General features: G+C 36.3%; 1 protein-coding gene across 5 annotated transcripts in view; it reads right to left on the bottom strand.

The window, feature by feature from the left end:
- Nucleotides 1–13,532, bottom strand: part of RFX6 (regulatory factor X6) — a 42,081-nt gene that overhangs the window by 6,941 nt on the left and 21,608 nt on the right. For 3 of the 5 annotated variants that reach the window (XM_083828990.1, XM_083828991.1, XM_083828989.1), the window contains 9 exons: nucleotides 11,717–11,824; nucleotides 9,140–9,217; nucleotides 8,939–9,052; nucleotides 7,701–7,750; nucleotides 6,737–6,896; nucleotides 5,773–5,917; nucleotides 4,405–4,514; nucleotides 2,250–2,367; nucleotides 1,059–1,181 (listed from right to left, as the gene is read on the bottom strand). In XM_083828990.1, coding sequence (XP_083685116.1) covers nucleotides 1,059–1,181; nucleotides 2,250–2,367; nucleotides 4,405–4,514; nucleotides 5,773–5,917; nucleotides 6,737–6,896; nucleotides 7,701–7,750; nucleotides 8,939–9,052; nucleotides 9,140–9,217; nucleotides 11,717–11,824 — 1,006 coding nt within the window. The remainder of the gene's footprint in view (nucleotides 1–1,058; nucleotides 1,182–2,249; nucleotides 2,368–4,404; nucleotides 4,515–5,772; nucleotides 5,918–6,736; nucleotides 6,897–7,700; nucleotides 7,751–8,938; nucleotides 9,053–9,139; nucleotides 9,218–11,716; nucleotides 11,825–13,532) is intronic. The other 2 variants (XM_083828993.1, XM_083828992.1) reach the window with 1 other exon arrangement.

The raw sequence follows: 13,532 nt of genomic DNA, 5'->3' as shown, positions 1-13,532 counted from the left end.
GCAAATTACATTAAGGCTCATGATACTTCAGCCTGAAGAATCAACAATGGGAGTTTTAGAATGACAGAAAGTCTGTCTGTTTTCATACAGACATATAGAAAAAAGCATTTGTTATACTCGGTTGTTCTTCAGTTTTCTGCAGACTACTGATAAAGTCAGTGGAACTTTTGGTATTTTCCAGTGGAAACCGTAACTTCACCTATGGTTTCAAGGACTTCACCTAAGTGTTCAAGGAGAAGGCAATTGCTACATGGGACAAGGCATTTCCTGAAGGATGATTCAAAAGAAAAAGTGCATCCATCTACTCTCAGATAAATTCTATGCAAGTTTCTTGCAGCAAAGTGCAGATTTAGAGTAATAACAACCAAAGACTTAAGAACTGATTACAGATGTTAATGTCAATCAAAAATAATTCAACAGAGCCCAGTGGAGTTCCATTGCATTTTGGGGATTAACTTGAACCAGAATTTGATCCATTTCTTATAAAAGACCTGGAGCATATGTCTTCAAACTGTATAATTCTGAAGAAGCCTGGTAGCTGGAAAATATACAGGATACTATTTTAAGCTCTTTTTATTTCTTTTCCATATAGTAATACTTCAGTCAGATGCTAAGTAGGGTTCCAACTTGTGTTCCAATCTTGCAGGCACATTCACATTTTGTTAACATTTAATACATTCCTAGTTCAAGGTGTAATTACATATTTCAGCTTTGGCAGAAAAACTGGATTGGGAATTCCTGCTCTCTCTGCAATTTTACTTCTTTTCACACTGCAGATTGTGGTCCTTCAGTTGCATCCACAAAACTGTTTGAAGCATCCAAGATCACTTCTGTGATCCTGTGTATTCACATTCCCACAAAACATTATTAAGTGAACCATGGTTGACAGTGGGAATAAATTGCTGAGTGAATGTTCACAGCCTTTTCAGGTGGATTTGACAATGTCACATAGAACTACACCTTCAGAAGACTGTAAGTCTGCTTTTGCTTAAAGTTCAACAAATATGCAAAATTCTAAAAATGCAGGAACACGTTCAAAAGAAACAAGGTCTAGTTACCTAAATTCTTCATGTATTTGTCCAGTAGATTCTGGAGTTCTTGTTCCTTGTCATTGTTGAACTGTGTCTCCATGGCAAGCAGGATGTACTCATCTAGTAGCATGCGGACCAAATGAAAAGAACCTTTTGGAGGAGAAAGAGAGAGAGAGTAGCTGAGTTATCTTTGTGACCATCTCTCACCACTCTACAAGAAGCTGGTGAAACAAACAAATAATTGTGGACTTTAAATGACCTGGCAAGACCAACAAGGAATAGTGCCTAACTTCTAGCTCTAATCTCTCTTTGCACTGGCCCACCTAGCTCAATTGTTTACTGTCCTGTAGGCTATTTGACCACTAATTACATCAAAGAAAAATACTGATGAAAGTGAGACATGCTTTATTCTTGAAGAGGGCACACAGTGGAGCTAGATAAGGCTGAAGTCTGCTAGAATGCCTTCGCTCTATTTCTGTTTGCCTTGTGCTAAATAACCAGACAATAACTGGTGAAGTCTTTGACCTCATTTCAAGGATATATGACATTAAAAATGTGTCTGTCCTTACTGCTATTTCAAATAGCCTCTGAATTTTAGAAAATGATGTACCTACTACTACAAAGACAAGTTGAGAAATGATGTACTGGATTTAAAATGGATTTAATTTGCTCTAACATTTTCTATTTTATAAAATATTCTGAGAATTCCCCAGACCAAACATTTCTAAAGATGGACCTGTGAACCTTAATTTTTAAAACCACAGATACTGTTGAATTGAATGTCTGCTGAACCCAGAATTAAATAACACTAGCGACCTACCAAATTCATTGCGCTATTATGAAAACAAACCCTTCCCAAACTGGTCCACATGTAGAACTAATAATTTAAATCTTCAGTCTCCTACTGAGATACATAGTTACAGCTCCAGTGGCATATCAAAAGAAACAGCTTCTAGCTCTTAAATGGCAAAGCAGTATCAAACAGCAATTCAAGAGAAAAATACCTTCAGAAAATGAACATGTGACACAGATCACCAATAAGTTACTGGTACCATTTACTGTAAAATGTTAGTTTGAAAAGCACATTACACAGTATTTGTGGCTTTGATCAAAGAATCTTTAGACTATGACAGGCTTCTCTGCTGAGGAAGTAGTGGAAGGTAGATAAATGCCAGCACTTATGTACAAAATATGAGTGTTTTTACAAAGTCCAGGTACCAAAACTTGATGCGTTGTTTAGAGTTAGGTTATGCATCACTCGAGCACCGAAAAAACTCCATTTTAGAAGAAAGTCTTGAGCCCTCTTCTTTAATGACCTCCCATTTTGCTTGCTTGCCTGAAAGACAGAAGTAGTAAAATATTGTAGGTATGCTAACTTGCTTTCTACACACAGGAGAGGATAAAGGAGAACTGAATATTCTTGAGAGTTCAAGGAGTCCTTGACTCAGGCTAATGTGGTAGAGTGGATCAAGCTGCCTGAATCAAACTGTTTTCAGAACGCATGTCCTAAAGTGATAAACAGCAGCATTCACTCTTTACAATGCAAACAGAGTAGAGCTCTGACCATGTTAGATGAAGCAAACTGTTTACCACTTGGGTTCTGGCTGTGCTCTGAAGACATATAAATTAGCTTGTATTCTAATACTGAAGACGGCAAATTGTTCTGTAAATATACAGGTATACAGAGCAAAAAGAAAGCAATGACAACAAAAAATCGCCCTCTAGTGCCATGTTATTCCACATAAACAGGGAACACAAATTAGTCTCTGTAATTTATTATAATCTGTATAATACCTGCCAGACTTTCTCTCAGAAACTGGTGTGTTTACTATTGTAACACTGAAGCTTTTAAAGTTGCTCACTTCATACTGTCACTTTGTTCTGGCTGTGGTTTGTTCATGTGGTAATAGTATGCCCTGTTGCTTTCTCAAGCAGCAAGCAGAAAGAAGCTATTGTGTTTTTATAGTAACAACACTTTACACAGATAGCAATGGAAGGATTATATGTTCTGTAAATGATTAGCTCTCGCTTAATAGATCTAGACTCAGGACTTGCTGGTATTTCTTACCCCTAAATACAGGAAAACAATGCTAGGAAACATATGTGTTAACTTTAATAATTACAGTACTAAATAGAGGATGCTGAATGGGAGAGTACTTCAATGTTTCTGCCTGGTCTGTTTATTCAGAATTGTGTTTTAAAATTGTGGAATCAATTCTAGACTGTAATCATTCAGTTCTAAAGCAAGCTGTGATTGCTCAGCTTCACTGGGAGTTTTGTGTCTAGGCAAGTGCATGTAAAGACTTGGTTGGGTTTAGTTGCCCTGACGCACCCAAAGCACCTCACTGTCCTGCTAACATATGACAGTAAATAGTAGTAAAATCAGACTGTTTTAGAAAGAAAGAAGATATGACTGTCCCACTGAAATTTGGGAAAACAGGTGAAGAAAGGGAAAATGACATGCCCACTTCTGTAAGTGGCAGAAGAACTCTTCTGCAAGCCAGTCAAAGCTAACTGCATTGCCTCTGCCTCTTGCACCCATTCATACCAAGGTGGTCCCTAAAACGATAGACAAGATAACATTTCATTTCCAGACAGAACAGGACCTTATGGGAAGACCAGTCTTTAGAGCTAGTAGTAAGCAATATCATGTGTAACATTTCTTTCTGCTAATTTACATTAATTAGTGTCTCAAATTGGGTTAATATCTCTTCCTTGAGATATAATTGAGAACTCACTTTGTTCTGAACCATAGTGTGATCATTCATAACTACATCTATATAAAATACTTGTGATTAGAAAGCATCTTGTAAATCAGGGAAAAAATCCCACCAAAAGCCTCAATTACCAAGTTAGGCACCTTATAAAGCTATAAAACTCTATCTTTCATCTTAGTCTGTACAAATCCTGCTGCAGGTTAGCTACTTTTGAATCCATCTGCTGCACTAACCTATACCACATGCAGTACCATCTGAATAATACGAAGGAAAAGTCTGCTTCTCTAAAGGACGACTTTGGCTCACCTTATTCACTGGGCAATACCCCTCTGATTCTGCATGCATGCACAGATAAGTTATTTTTTTTCCGTGTAGAGCTTATGACAGTGCTGACTTTCATGTTTTAGTTAAGATAGGTAGTTTTTTCACAAACATAGTTTTTTCACTGACTTAGTTTTTTCAACAGCACTCAACATGATTAATCAATAATCTTCACTTTCACACCAAGTGAAGAACACCCTGGTCACAATGAGGATATAGAAGCAGAAATGACAGTCTCACATAGGAAGTTAGTGGGACTGCATAGTTAAAGGACTGTATCAAGAATAAGGGGAGTAGGATTTGGTCTCGAGTCAAGCAGAATATTTGACAGGTACCTTGATAACCCTTTGCTCAACCACAGTATCCAACCATTCAATAAATGATTCCACAGTGGCATTCTTCTTTAGAAGGTCCTTCAGTTCTTGGAACACTGTAATAGAGTCATCTACCACGTAAAAAGGAGAACATATCATTGCATGCTATTCTGAACATGAGAAAAAGCCACTCACCAGCCATATGACAATATTGTAGCATGGAAAGGAAAGGCAAAGAATTAGAGCAGTGAAGAAATGAGCAATTATTCAGCAAAGTAAGGAGACACACATCTATCACACATACATATTTTAATTATTTTAACACTACAGTCATACAGTATAATTTTACAAGAAGATAAAAGAAAAAAAAACACTGCTATTTCCCATGCATTTTTAGGTTCAGCCTTGAAAACTTATCTGTTACTAAGTTTAGCAGAACAGATTTATCTGTGATGTGGCTGACGTGTACACTGTCTTATGGTTTCCCTTATGTTTTACAAATTTCTCACAATATAAGGTAAAGTTAACTTCCCTACTTCCCATTTGGGAGAAAGTGCCTGTATGACTGGTTATTTTGCCTTTTCTTTTCTTAGCTGATGTGGCAGAAGAGAAAAATAGAAAACAATTACAGAAGAAATAGGAAGTGGACTACTCAAATTAAAATGTGAATAGGATTGTGAACCATTATTTAAGAGAACAAACTTTTATGATCAATGTAACAGTCCTTAGAAGACGACACATTATTATTGCTCTTCTTTCAGCTCCCCAAACTCTGATCATCATGCTTCCTATGACAAAGTTATATTTTCAAAAAAGAAGACAGCTAATTCTTTTTTTTTTTCCCCAAAATAGCTATGTATAGCAACATGTAAAAAAAATAACACCCTCAGAATTCTTACTTTACTCCATTCTATTTTGTCTATGAAAATGGCTGTTACAGTTTATAGATAATTGTATGTTTTTTTAAAGGTCAACTTTCAGCCAAAAACAAAACCAAAAAAGTAAACTAGCTCAAGTATCCATTTAATTAAGCTATAATTACTGTCAACTTTTGAGACTTTTTTTCGAGAATCTCTGCTAATATCCCCACATGATCAAGACAAAACTTCAAAAGGGATTTTGTTACAATTAGCAACTGACATGAAAATTATTTTTTCAACAACTGTTTAAAATCTTCTACCCCGGATGACTTCCCAGTGCAAGCTTCCATTTTTGTAGGACATACTAGGGCAAAAAATTGGTTTTCTTAAACTAATGTTAACACTGAGCTAGATCAGGAAATGCAGTGTCACTGTGCCTTTTCTCAGTCCATCTCCAAGTAGACTAGCATGGCAAGGAATGAAAGAGTAGATTTCTTTTAATGTTACAAATATATCACCATGGACTTACATTCACTGTAGACTTCCCCATCAGAATCTGTGCTCCCTGAGACTGCAAGGAGTGCCTGAGAGCCAATACTATTCAAATCAACTTTTTCAATATCCGACACCATGGAATTCACCACGTGCTGATCAAACAGGGCTGGCCGAGCAATCTGTAAGAGAAAACAAGGTAAAATGCTGAGAAGCCTGAAAGAATTCTCAGAGAAGAATCACGAGCTGTCTTTTCATGGTTGTTTTTTATAGGTCAAATGTGATAATGTTTCTCTTCAATTAGAATTCTAATGCTCTTCTAATGTGCCTTCCTTTCAGCTCATTTTCACAATGTCACCCACAAGTCTGTCTTACTATTTATACAACAGAAAACTAACTCAAGGTGAATACATAGTGTATCTACAGCTATTCATGAGGGCTGCACTCTCAAAAGCCCAAGCTGCTAGCATTTAAGCTCCCAGAAAGGTACTGTTTCCTTTTCTACAATCTAACAAACCATCCTATGGAGGTGTCTCCCAATTGCAGACACTCGTATCCTGCCAACTTAGCATTGGAGCACTCAGCTACCTATCACTTACATTCCTTTCAGTCAGACTCCAAAAGAGGTAAGTTCACATCATGGGCAAGACAGTGAAACTTTGCTAGGCATGAAGGATTATGTGATATTTTCCCATTTAGAACTAGAACAAATACCAAAAATTCCACTTTATCATATGATTGCCTAAAGTTCCCATGATGGTAATTCACTATAACCATGGTCTTTCCCCTCTTTTTCCTCTCTTTTCTACTACTTCTTTTGAAGTTCAGAACGTCTTGATAAGATCTATTTCTGTCCTCTTCTTTCTTACGTGCTGAAAACTACAAGATGCAAGTCTTTCATGGAAATATTGATTAAAACTTGAGGCACTACATCTCCTAGCCAGCAAGACGAACTGAATGTAATTGTCAATTTTCTGATGTATAAGTCTTATTCTCTTTACCTGTGCTAGGTGTAAGAATGATGTCTGCCGTTTCAGGGAGGAAACAAATCTTCGTGCAATAGGCAATTTCTTATCTGTCAGGATTTCTGGTAGATTTTCCAAAGAAGAAACAACCCACTGTTCCCAGTTTTTTGCAAAATTTCTTATATCTGCCAGTAAACTACAGCAAAAAATGTGTTTTAGAGAAACATCAATAAAAACTGTCTTGCATTAATTAAAAAAAAAAAAAAAGGTTTTCAGTCTGTGATTCACAGACTCCTGGACAGATCTGTGAATTATTCCTCAGGTAATCCTGAAAGGAAACAGATGTCTGATCATCATAATGCTAAAACTGACTATATTTTGATATGTACCCCCCTCTGAGAAAAAAAAAAAAGTAAGCCACCTGTCAATTGAAATAGGTTGAAAACCACTAGTATTAAGAATAAACCATAAGAAATCCAATAACTTTTAGAGATATCTGAAGCTTGAAGTCTTAGACATAAAACTCCAAACATGACAACCTCCAAGAAAAAGGAAAAGTGAGAAGATTCAGAGGTAATTTATAACAATCCTCTTATTAATATCTTGCTGAAAATAAAGCTTAGATATCATGATGATGCATAGGACATAAACCTGAAAAGTATCTTAAAAAAACACCTTTATACAATGTAAGCTTTTTTTTTTTGGGGGGGGGGGGGGGAGGGGGATAGGGCCTCTCCTAGGGTTTTAGTGTAGAAGAAACATATTTCAAGATATTCAACGAGACACTGAAACAGGACATTAAAATAGTGTCTATCATTTTAAGGCCATTCTACTTCTATAGCTGTCCTCAAAGCTGATCGTATTTTGTCATACACATTCAACTGTTATAAAAATGAACATAAATATTGTGAGAAAATTTCTCTAGGATATATAATTTCTATTTACTCTATATTTTCCTGGAACATGCCTAGCAATCAGAATATAGAGTTATTATACCTACCTTTCTGGCATTTCTTGCATCGTTGCAGGGATGAGTACATCTGTAAGGACCTTCAAAAAGGTAACAGAAAATGATATCAAGCTTCCATTGGCCATTTATTCATTCATGTCTTATCTACTTAGATTATAAAGTGATAAGGACAGGGAGTTTATACAGAATAAAGCCATTCAACCTACTGTCTAGATTTCTCCCAACACTATTAGATAGGAACATATGTATTATATATATTTATCATATACCTAGATATCTCCCATTCCTAATATATGCCTCTTTGCAGCATGCTAGTAAAACAATAAAGTGTTATCACTCCTGTCTTACAGTAGAGTAACCTTCCAAGTTCTCAAGAGCTGTTTGACTCTTTCTTTTACCATACTGCATGTGGCACTGAAGGTGTTCAGGGTTTAGGATAAATCTCTTATGGCTAAGTGTGGTGAGGAACTGTGTTGGCAAAAAGACTCTGCCAACTGGCCTGCCTCCTGGGGCATTTTATTGCAGGGGACAAAGTTGTTGGACTATATTCCAAAAATCTGTTTCCACCAGTAATGCAAACACTTTGATAAAACTACAGTAGTACTCCTCCTCCTTTCTGGCAGCTGTGCTGCCAAGAATATCTAACATGATTATGAGTGAGAAATGGTGAGATGGACAAGAGAGAGAATGATAGATTTATGATCTTTGAGTAATTCTACCTTATCAGTTTTCTAATTTGGGCTCCTGTAGTATTTCTTCTTCTGTCACTTTACATATTTATTACAAGTAGAGTTAGTATTGATCTACTGGGACATCAGGTTTATAGCAGGAAAAGCCTCATAAACACAAGGTACAATATAACCTCTACAAGTAAATGAGGTTTAATGACTCATCTCCAGGGTAGTAATTATGATCTTCAGTGCTAATCACCTTCTTACTTTATAGCTTGATATGTTTCTAAGACATACCTGTTTTCTTCCTTTGTGTATTTTTCCCCTGTTTTTGTACATTAAAGAATGACAAATGTATGACAATAAGGTAGTAGGTGCTAAACAGCCTCAAGTCTCTTCCTTTGACTGCTTGGTGTTTTTTATTAAGCCATTAATTATTTCCTCCCATTGACAGGTAGTTGTCAAACGTGTTATAGAGGGTATGACAATCTTTCTAACTATATAGCGGGGCATCCTGATATTCTTTGATATTATTTTTGCACAAGCAAAAGCTATACTATGGCTGAGATTATCCATTGAACTAAATACCTAACTTACCTTATACAGAATTGAGTCACAAACGCAGAAGATGTCAACAATGATAGGATTTTCGAGCAGGGGAAGAAGATGGTCAGGCATTCCTTGCCAAAAATGTAATAAGAAATGCTGAATCTAAAAGAACAAGAATCATGGACATAAACAATGCTTTCTTGTCTGCCTGTGCATATATACCAAGAATGTGTATTCAAACAAACTTACCTCTTCAAAGTTCCCATTAATTGCATTGTCAAGGACACACTGACAGTGTGTTTTGTACATCATGATAAGAGTATCTACCTATTTTGGAAGAAAGAAAGATTAAACAGTTTCTTAGCTCTCTCTCCTTTCTTGCTATAGTGATCTGTAGCTTTCTGTAGCTAGAATTTAAACATACAAAATAAACTGTATTACAATGCATAATTACAAGTAGAGTCTGTATATCTTGAAGTGATGACATCATTCAACTCTCTTTTTTATCCACATCTCTAAGTCTCAATGTTACTGTCAGAACTGTAGCATTTGAATCCTGTATACAATGTGAACATGTGGATATCAAAGTAAGACAATAGCTAGATTAGCCAGTCAGATGGCAAGGTAAATTCACTTTCTGAAAGCTAAGATTAATCCTAAAGAGTAGTGCAAGTTAATCATTAGGCTACTATAGGCGTCTATGAGTGTTCTGAAACATCATCTAGTTGGACAAATGAGAAAATAGCTGCCAGTCATTTGGTCAAAGTTTAATCGCTGCCTTACATGAACTGAACTTTAAAAAGCAGAACTCCTTTTCATCTCATCAGGCTAATTTATCTGAGTGGAGTGTTCCCTTATTTTAATAACCCTGCAGAGATATTACAAGAGTTTGTAAAATATTACCATAAATCTTAAGATTTGTAGTAAATTACAAAACAAGAGTTTTGTAAAATATTTGAAGGAAAGAAAGATGGATGCTAGCAAAACCATTCTTACTGTCTAGAATCATGAAAAGTTTTGTTACAGCTTGTGAACTTCCCCAGCAAACCAGTCCCAGGTTTTGAATGAATTTAGTACAGCTTTATTTCAATAGGTCTCACATACAGATTTCTTTGGAATGTACTTTACTGACTTTCACAACTCCTTTTGTAGCTACATGTCTTTGAAAAAGAGTGGCAAAGGCTGAGATTCAAGAACATTATGAGGCTTTTTTTTTTTTTTTAAGGGTTTGTTGAAAATTTGAGTTTTGGGTTATTTTCTTCAGAAACATAAAATGCAGAAACTATCAATTTGTTTTAGCGCAGACTGATACATTTACGCAATCTCCAGCAAATTCAGCTGCATACAATTTTTAAGACCTTTAATGAAGGAGTCTAACTTCATGTGTGGTGCTTCAACAGAGTATCTAAAGTTCACTTAGGCATTTCCTTGACTTTAAAGACTTGTAAATGTCATTTAACTTTTGTCCTCTGTCAGAGCTTTAAATATTGTTGTAATCATATTATTTTGGATGAATCTTAATTTAGGGGACTGAGTGATGGGACAGTAAGTGAAGGGATAACAGTGTGAACTGCAGGAGAGAGTTCAATAACTCTTGGCCAGATAAGCTGAGTGAGGGGAAAGACAATAGAGAAAGAAAACGGGAAGTAAGAACAAGGAATGAGGAAAAAGGAGAGAGAAAGAGGAAGACACACACGTAAATTCATATCTCTTCCCCCATCATCCTTGTAACTCCAGGAGTCTGTTCCCAGAGGAAGTCACCTACAACGGGCCCTCTTGGGCCCTTGGGTCACCTGGTCCCAACACCAGAGCAAATGCACACTGCCAATTCAAAATGAAGACAAAATGAGTTTTATCTTTTTGTTCATTGTTGGTGTGGTAAAATCCAGTTTTTCTTACAGTGTTGTATTGGATCTGTAAGGAACCTCAAATTCTCCTCAGATTTACATGTTACAAGAACACTGTATATATGAGAGATGTCAATTCACTAATGGAGTCTACTGCAGCAGGTGATGTACACTACTGAGGACACCAGTTCTTGGGCTTTCTTTAGAACTTGTAAGATTTCCACCTAAGATCTGTGTTCTACAGATGGCTCCTTTTGTTTAGTTCTTCACATCAGGAACCCCAGGCTTCACTACTTTTACAGAACAAACTTAAAAGCAATGTATGGGTTATAAAACAAAAATCATTAAAGCAATGTATCTCAAGACAACCACCATCAGGACCCATACTGTTGTTTAAGCTAGAGAGTTCACAATTTGTACCAGAAAGATGTCTAGCACAGTTCAGTAATTTAGCAGATCAGAAATATAACACAGACTTAACACACATGCAATCAGTTAGACATAAAACATACTACAGAAATACTTCTAACTAACCCTTAGGATAATCCCCAAAATCCCATATAGTCAGATTTTCACTGATTATTTTCAAACAATTAATGAATGAGTGTAAAGTTCATCCAATTATTTGTTGTGAATTATTTGTTCTGATCTAATCAGAACAAAATTTACCTTAAATCCAAAGGCATTTGGAATGAATACAACTCTGAGTTATTTGTTTGTTTAGCTCTCCCTGTCTTACATACCATCAGTTTGTAAAATACTAGGTCAGTTAATAGGTAAATAATTCAACCACCTTTCCAGTGGAGAGCCAGTTAATCGGTGTTAGTAAAGGTTTGCCCCCTCTATAAATCAGTCACCTCTGTTTGATTGTGGACATTTCTGGCTCTTTCATGTCAATACCTCAAAGGCTAAGATATGAAGAAACATTCTGTGGCAATTTTTGATCTGTAAGTTAGAAGAGAAGTAGCTCATATTTTACCTTGTCTTTAGAAATGCACCCCTGAAGCAAAAGATGTTGAGCACTTGGAAACTCTGGGAGGAGAGTTCCAGTTTTGGAACTCAGAGAATATTTCCGAGTGAAACCACCCTGAAATGTGAGGGAAAAACAGTAGCATTGAAGTACTTAATACAGCTTTAGCTGAGTCAAACAATTTCTGCTGAATTTGTATATTACCTAAAGAGTCTCTCAACATTCCAGAATATTTACATTCAGATCATCCTTCAAAATAATGATACTTATCCAGATCTGGATTTCTGCTCAGAAAAGCAATTAAGGACGTGCCCCTAGATCTAAATTCTACCAATTTGAATTTTCAGAATGATGCAGCCTTCGAGACACATTACTTCATGGAATTCTACAAGCTTTGAAGTTAGCCTGTGTTTAAAAGCTAAAGTAGAATATAATCTGTTACTCTCCTCTACAGTAAAGGCTTGTGACATCCTCAGAGCAACCCTAAGTTTTACTGAATATGTATCTTTCTTGTGCAAGGATATAGGGTACTGGTAGTATTATTGATTTCATCTGCTCTCTTCCCTCTCTGATAGCATTACAATTGTGGGTTCTGCTGTTTTACTACAATAACCACTATTTTCGTTTATCATAAAATTTGATAATATTTTATGGCATTATAGGTGTGATGGCATGTAGGGCCTATGGACACTTCTGAATGATGTATTTATTATATAGGTATCTGTGATTGTGGAAGACTTGATGTGAAGCCCCAGAAAATATCTTCCAGTTCTGTCTCCTACTGTATTGAAATAGATACACATAAACATATGTACCAAGAGCTTTGTAGGAAAAAAAGGCAGGATCCTGAGCTGCATGCCCTCCTGGGGCATGATGCTGATTTTAGCTGGCTTCCTCATAATCTGTTGAAATGACAGAAAGTTTGGCCATTCACCTCAGAGACACTAGACTTGGTTCTGTGAACATTTTTGTCCATAAGGACAGAATAAAACTGTGCTGGGTAGTACAGGCACATACAGTCACAGATCTACACAATAGAAAGAGCCCTGTACAGCAACTCAGTCCTGAAGTTCCAAGTCAGAGGTCATAGACTGAGCCTGGAAAGAGGAAATGCAGTTTCAAAGGGACTTACAGGAAAGGAATATATTATTTTGCTAGGGCTAACTCTTTAACAACAACAGAAATAAAAAAGAAAGGGGGGTTATTAACAATATGATCTCAGTTTTATATCTCAGTAACAATAGTATTCCCAGAGGTTTCATGTTCTCTAGCTACTTTACTGATGCACTGTCAACACTGACCTGGAGACAAGACAAACTTTTCTTGAATTATATTAAATTCTGCTGATCTGAGAGTTCCTTGCAGTTCTTAGAGGTCACCTCTCTAGCCTCTTTGGCTTGTAACTTCTGAAATATCATAAACACATTTTGTACTAGTTACAGACTGAGAAAACATCTTGAATAGTTAGATGTGAGCCTTTGGAGAGATGAGATTTGCAAAGGATGAAACAACAGCCACTTTGTACATGCATTTACTAACCAGAAGCAATATAAGATAAATCAATCTTTGTTTAGGTTTGTAACAATACTCTCACAGAATCTGGTTTGGTCTTTTTCTCCACAAAGTAGAAAAGTCATATTCTGTAGTGATATAATGTTACTATGCTTATATTAATAATGCATACCACATTATGCTTATTAAGCTCTAAAACAATATAAGATGAAACCCTCATCCTCAAGAGAAGCAATGAAATCTGTACTATCATGCTGTCTTTACTGAATGAATCGTGCTTATTCTCATAGGATTGCATTCAAATCCAAAGACT

Source organism: Anser anser, assembly GCF_964211835.1.
Source record: "Anser anser genome assembly, chromosome: 3".
NCBI lineage: Eukaryota > Metazoa > Chordata > Aves > Anseriformes > Anatidae > Anser > Anser anser.
Note: the sequence above shows the minus strand (reverse complement) of the source record. Positions and strands in the feature narration are given on the sequence as shown.